Source organism: Syngnathus scovelli, chromosome 1, assembly GCF_024217435.2.
Source record: "Syngnathus scovelli strain Florida chromosome 1, RoL_Ssco_1.2, whole genome shotgun sequence".
NCBI lineage: Eukaryota > Metazoa > Chordata > Actinopteri > Syngnathiformes > Syngnathidae > Syngnathus > Syngnathus scovelli.
The window spans coordinates 17,940,636-17,946,978 of record NC_090847.1 but is presented as its reverse complement, the minus strand read 5'-3'; the positions used below and the strand labels follow the sequence as shown (position 1 = coordinate 17,946,978).

The window sequence follows — 6,343 nt, the reverse complement described above, 5'->3', positions numbered from 1 at the left end:
TTAAGTAATTTCAGTATGTGCACCTTTTACATTCTTTTTCTGAAGCCTCTCCCATGGTCATCAACATGTAGTTTGCCATTCAGTCAACGTTTTTTTTTTTTTTTTACTGTTGACTGGTGGTCTCAGCTCTGCAGGCCTCGTAGAAACACCCGAAGCTCATGAAGAACAGGGTCAAACAAGAGGAGGAGTGGAAATAACTGCCCATTACAAGGAACGTGTACAACTGTATAACCTTCCTTGGGTTAGGGTTAAGGTTTCTACACCTTTTGAAGGTTTAAGAGTCATTTGCATCACCGTTCTAATTTATTTTCAAAGTGGTCCTTCAAGAGTAACACTGAGCCAACAAATACCTTGAGTTCCTTACAGCTTGCACACTTGCCGTCTTCATTCTACATAAACAACCAGTCCTCATTGCTCGGCACACCAAGGGTAATTTGACGAGGACAGGCGCGCTTCCTAAAATAACTCTGATACCCCCGCCTGGAGCTTCTGTCCCCATTACAACAACTCCCTGCATGCCAGGGAGTGGTCCAGAGACGGTTTGGCAGAGAGCTGGGCAGTAGAGTGGACAACGCTGAGGTGTCACTTGTTTCAAAGTCTAAAAAGAAGATACAAGTACGCTAGTTGTCGAGAGGATTCTTGGTTGGAGCTATGAGGGTGGGAGCTGCAGCCTTAGCTGGGGGTATATTTGGAGCATTAGGGACCATATGTTTCTTTTTGGCCTTTGGTACGGACTACTGGTTGGTGGCCAGTGACAACTGTGGACCTTACACATGGCCCACAATAGGAGAAACAGATGCCAACGGGACAGAGGTAAGACGTGTACTGTGTGAAAATTGCTTGTAAAAAAGAAAAAAAATGGATGGACTGTAAAGTAGTCAGTGTAGTGTTTGAGTACTTAGTTTTTTTGGGAGGCTTTTTTAAAAAATTGTTGGCATACATGGATCAATTATGCAGGCATGCTAAATCTCGCACTGTAGTGTTCACAATACTGCAATGCTGCACAAACTGTTCGGTTGTGCAAATGTTCCAGCAGCGTTCAGGAGTCCTGATGCCGCAACACTATAAATGTATACAACAGTGTGAATAAATATTGACATGTTGTTAAAGTGATGCTATAATGATTACTGAATATAATTTTTAACTAGAATGTCACCCAGTGGGACACACATCCCATTAACAGAAGTGGGAAAAATTGTTTGTATTGTGCCCTACAAATTTGTTTCTGTTGTTTGAAAATTGCCGTAATTGTTGCACCCAAATTGTGGAATTCACTTCCATTAAAGTAAAAGTAAAGTAGAAACTGATTGTTTTGTTTTACTCGTGTTAATTTCCTCTTATTATGTATTATACAGGTATCGTGTATATAGTAGACATAATGTAAGAAATTGACACTCCAAGGTTTTTTTTTATTTAAATAATGACACCAGAATAAAGCATGTCAAATTTTCTTCCACCATTGATTCTACATCTCAGATGTTGCATCTGTACAAGTCGATTAAAAAAGTCCTTTTGAGAGATCAATCCCTGGCCATTTTTTTCTTTTCATCTGTTAATCATCATCTAGTGTCATCTAGTTCTTGGTAACGTTATAACTGTATTTTCTAATTCATCTTGATGATGACTGCCTTGACTGGAAACGAGCATAAGAACAAGGGTGTGTATCTGCAGTTGTGTCATTGATAAATGACACAGGCTAAAATGGTGAAAATATTTTTCCTTGAACCACTTCTTTACAAAGATTTATAAGTTTTGTTTTTTGTGTGCTAATTAATTGAATTTGTCTTACTATTTTTTGTTTTACTGATGTGACTGCTGTTAAAAAAAAGTAATTAAAAGAATAATGTTAGTTGTGACGCAAGACTCTTATTTTTAGAATTTAAGTTTATTAATGTTTTAGTTGCCTTTCACTCAGTGCCTTATTTTCCTGTTACCCGCGTAAATATGTATGGACTACTGTGCTTTTCACATTCATGTATTCTCCTGTCAAATCTTCTGAAACAGCCACCATGGACAAGTTGGCAAAGAATATGGTGTGCCAAAGAGGCATGATTCATTGACAACGATGACTGCATGGAAATTATAGAACATTAATTTTTTGTGACACTTGTGAATATCATTTAAATCCATTAAAAGATGAAGCATACTTTATATTTGAAACAGCCTTATATAGAGGATGCTGTGTAGTTGGGAATCAGAAATGTACTTGCTAAACTTACACTTTGAAAAACAGCATGCTTTTTTTATTCAGTATGCAATACATCCAGTATAAGTAATTAAATCAGAATGCTGCGCTTATGAGTTCATGCATGTTCCATGGCTCAACTTTCTTTCTAAATATATTTAATTAGAGATTAATGTAAACTTTCCTAGATTATTTTTTTTAGTCTAAATGATGATGATGATGATGATGATGATGATGATGATGATGATGATGATGATGATGATGATAGAACTTTTTCCATCCCACAGCGGGGAAATTTACTTGTCACAACAGCGTACAAGAGTGCAAGAATACAAGTGCCAAATTTAAAAAAGGATAATATATAGGATGGAAAAGATAATAATATTCCCATATTGGCAACAAAACAATATGTAATAATATTTAGAAATGTCATTTGAGGTTCAGTTCGGCAACTTGTGGATTTTTTTTTCTGAAACATCATGGCTATTTAATATAATGCATGGAAAATAAAATACAACACAGTGTGCCAATCGCATGAGGCTATAATAAAGAAGAAAGTAAATACAAAGTGCAAGAAAGCATAAATAAATAAAACATCTCTGATTCTTCAAATACATTTGATTGTTTTCTGGAAGTCTCTTTTCGAAAATTTTGTGGCCATGTTGAGTGGCAAGATTTGAAAGTGGATTCAATCGTAAAGTGTAATGTAATGATGCACCTTCCTGGGGACATTGCTTGTCATGGAGAGGTGCATGCGTGCGACCAGAACAGCCTGCAAATCCAACATATTTCCTGATACGCACAGAGTAGAATATGACTCTAACTACACCCATTAACGGGAGCTACTAGTGCTGAAAAGTCTTTCATTTTTCCATGAGAGGTTGATTAAAGTTTCTCTGAGTCATCAATCATATTTTTCAACAAGTTGGTATGAACATGCATGTTTCATAAATTCTTCTTGAAAACTGCACAAACCTCTCAATCAGAACCACATTGGAGGCCTTGGAACTTTTTAGGTCGTGATGTGGGCCCTCAGAGCAGCTGCACAGCCACATGTTGACTCACTGACAGATATTTCGGCTGTCATGTCTTTATTTGACAACTGATGTCAGCTTGTCTCTTTTTATTCTTCAGCTGCAGTTTGTGAACGCAGTCACCATCTCTCCTGCGTCTCTCACCCTCCACCATGAAGGCTTTTTTTGGCGCTGTGTGTTCCAGGTGGAATCCACCGCAAATGAAGTCTTGGCAACGTTTTTCAGTATGTATAAGATTTTACAATGGGGTTCATTTTGATCAGTATTCTGCTGTATAATAGTATAGAACAATATAAAGTAAAATAGGGGCAGTAATCTGTGCAAAAAAACACCAAAATGAAAAAATACAACTATTTACATTTATACAGGAGAGGAGTGTGCAATATCTATGAAAGCAGCAATAAAGTGAATGTGAACAGTTTGGAAATATAAAGTCCAGATCAATGCAATAAAGTGAATGTGAACAATTTGGAAATATAAAGTGCAGATCAATGTGTATATATATATATATATATATATATATATATATATATATATATATATATATATATATATATATATATATATATATATATATATATATATATATATGCTTATATATATATAAGCTAATGGTGGTGTAAGACTTGCACTATATACAATGATTAATAAATTTACAATTTATTCCACCACCTCTCAATGTAAGGTTTATACCATACAGCAGGTTTTGTTTAGACTTTGTTTTCCTTTTTCTTGTAGCAAACCAACCAGAATCCAAGGTGTGTGTCCATGGCTACCTCTTTCCATTACCAGTCACATTTGGACCAGTACCTCATCCCAGTTATGATGCAACAGCAGGTGGTGAACATTTAAATCCTGACTATATTTAAATTTGCTGAGAACATTACCGGTAGTTTAGATTAGTTATCAATGAACATAATATTGCCAGTCCAAAACACCACCAACAGATTGGATTGTGATGAGTGGTGTGTTTGTTTCAGTGTTTCGAGGTTTCTGGACAGTGTTTATGATCCTTGCACTGGCCTCAGCTCTGACTGGAAGCTTCCTACTGGTCTGTGGAATCCCCTTCATCAGCCATAAACTCTACAAGCTGGGCGGAGCCTTTCTCATCATTTCTGGTAAAATAATCTTCAGCTATGCGAAGAACACGATTAGTGTGCTGTATGAAATATACTATACACTATAAATAGACAAAAATGTTGGGATGATTGAACACACTCATGCAGATTACTCACTGATGTTATAATGTAGGTGTAAACATTGCTGCCATTGTAATAATAATAGACAGATAAGGTCTTATAACATCGGTCGCCTGATGTATATTTCTCCACAGCGTGCCTGTTCCTCTTTGTGGTGCTGCTCTTCGTACTTTGGATGGAGGTGGTGGATGTGGAGCGTTACATCCTCCAGGAGAGAGGGGAAACATGTATCGATATGCAGGTTTCGCTGCTCTATGGCCTGTCGTTCATGGTGGCTGCAGCTGGCGTGCCCCTGCAGCTCCTCTCTGGGTTGATCTTCATGCTTGTGGGACGAGCGTTGCTTGCCAACAAGTGAGCAAGGCCATCTGGTATGGAAAATGAGATAACTGACCTTTTTGTGTCCATCAAGGAGATTGAGCATAGATTCGTTCAAAATCACATCATTGTCCTTCAAAGGCATTGCTGCAGAGACATTTTTTTGAGAAGGGAGTAGACCAGAATGTAAATTGACTCTGCACAACCTCCTCCCAAAGGGCCTTCCACATTTGTCACTGTCAAGATGTAGAGCGAAATTACAACCTAATTTGATGATGTACAAGCAGCCGAACAGAGGTGATCTACTTGTAGATGACAATTTGTTCATCAATGTACTGCTTATTTAATTCAAATTTGACTGCTTTTTATTCTTTTTAAGTTTCTTTTCCTCCATTAAAACAATTGGAATTTTCTCACATTTTCTTTTAGTTATTTGTGACCTGTGACATAAATGTGCTCACCAGAATTTCACGTCAATGTCAGGAATAATAATAAATCAGTTGCTCACTCAGTTCTATCTAGCTACTCTCTAGCTATCCGTATTGTTTTATAAGAAACACAAGACAAGTTTTAAAAAGTCCACTCCAAATAATCATCAACAATGAGGTAGCTAATAATGGGCAAATGAAGCTTCAAGATGATTCATGAACCTGTTGTCGTGTTAATTTAGACCTCTAGATGGCACTCTCTGTTCACCGAAGAGCTGAAAGCCCACCGACTTGCCATTTCTTAAAACCCTCACTTTAAACCAACATTGCCATCTAGAGGAGCCAAAGAATACAACAACTGGTTAATGAAGCTTCATTTTCCCATCACTAGTAACAGCTAGTGGTTCTTCGTTTCTGTGTGCTCTGCGATTGGCTGGCAACCAGTTCGGGGTGTCTCCCGCCCAATGACTGCTGGGATAGTCTCCAGCAAGCCCGCAACCCCTATGAGGACAAGCAGTATGGAAAATGGATCGATGGACTATCTGATGCTAGTCAGTCAGTGTTTAATGATTCAATTCACAAATGTCTATACATTTACGTATCAATACGATGCTGCAAGTGACACAAAGGGAGGCAATGCAGCTGTATTTCCTGTCCTTTGGCGTGGGATCAAACAAACTGGAGTGGAGCAATACCATGGTGAGTGGCTGGATGGAGCAAAAACTTCAATTATTTAGACAGGAAAAAGGATGAAGGAGTTGAAGGATGGCAATGATTTGTTTGGGAGAAGAACTGATGCATTTTTATGACCTAAGGGGCCTTTGAAGACTGAGCGACTGGTTGGCATGCAGCAGCGCTCTTTACTAGCAAATCCTATGTACCTGTGATCCATGCTTTTTCTATACAACTTGGCCTTATTTGGTTTACGTATTGCTGATCCATCCATCCATCCATCCATCCATCCATCCATCCATCCATCCATCCATCCATCCATCCATCCATCCATCCATCCATCCATCCATCCATCCATCCATCCATCCATCCATCCATCCATCCATCCATCCATCCACTTTCTATACCGCTTCAAATTAGTTAAATGAAAGAAAGAAAGAAAGAAAGAAAGAAAGAAAGAAAGAAAGAAAGAAAGAAAGAAAGAAAGAAAGAAAGAACACAATTAGATAA

At 37.9% G+C, this 6,343-nt stretch overlaps 1 protein-coding gene across 1 annotated transcript; it reads left to right on the top strand.

Annotated features, from left to right (window-relative positions):
• The first annotated feature begins 479 nt into the window (after positions 1 to 479).
• LOC125978526 (transmembrane protein 182) lies at positions 480 to 5,151 on the top strand. The gene is made up of 5 exons (XM_049735947.2): positions 480 to 813; positions 3,320 to 3,443; positions 3,958 to 4,056; positions 4,200 to 4,337; positions 4,553 to 5,151. The coding sequence occupies exons 1-5, from the start codon at positions 652 to 654 to the stop codon at positions 4,771 to 4,773; spliced, it is 744 nt and encodes a 247-aa protein (XP_049591904.1). The 5' UTR covers positions 480 to 651; the 3' UTR covers positions 4,774 to 5,151.
• The last annotated feature ends 1,192 nt before the right edge of the window (positions 5,152 to 6,343 follow it).

Excerpts from the sequence above, each read along its gene's own strand:
- LOC125978526 (XM_049735947.2), top strand. The coding sequence starts at position 652 with ATGAGGGTGGGAGCTGCAGCCTTAGCTGGGGGTATATTTGGAGCATTA. Across the intron at positions 3,444-3,957 it reads AGTCTTGGCAACGTTTTTCA|CAAACCAACCAGAATCCAAG; the intron begins GTATGTATAAGA and ends TTTTTCTTGTAG. Across the intron at positions 4,057-4,199 it reads CAGTTATGATGCAACAGCAG|TGTTTCGAGGTTTCTGGACA; the intron begins GTGGTGAACATT and ends TGTTTGTTTCAG.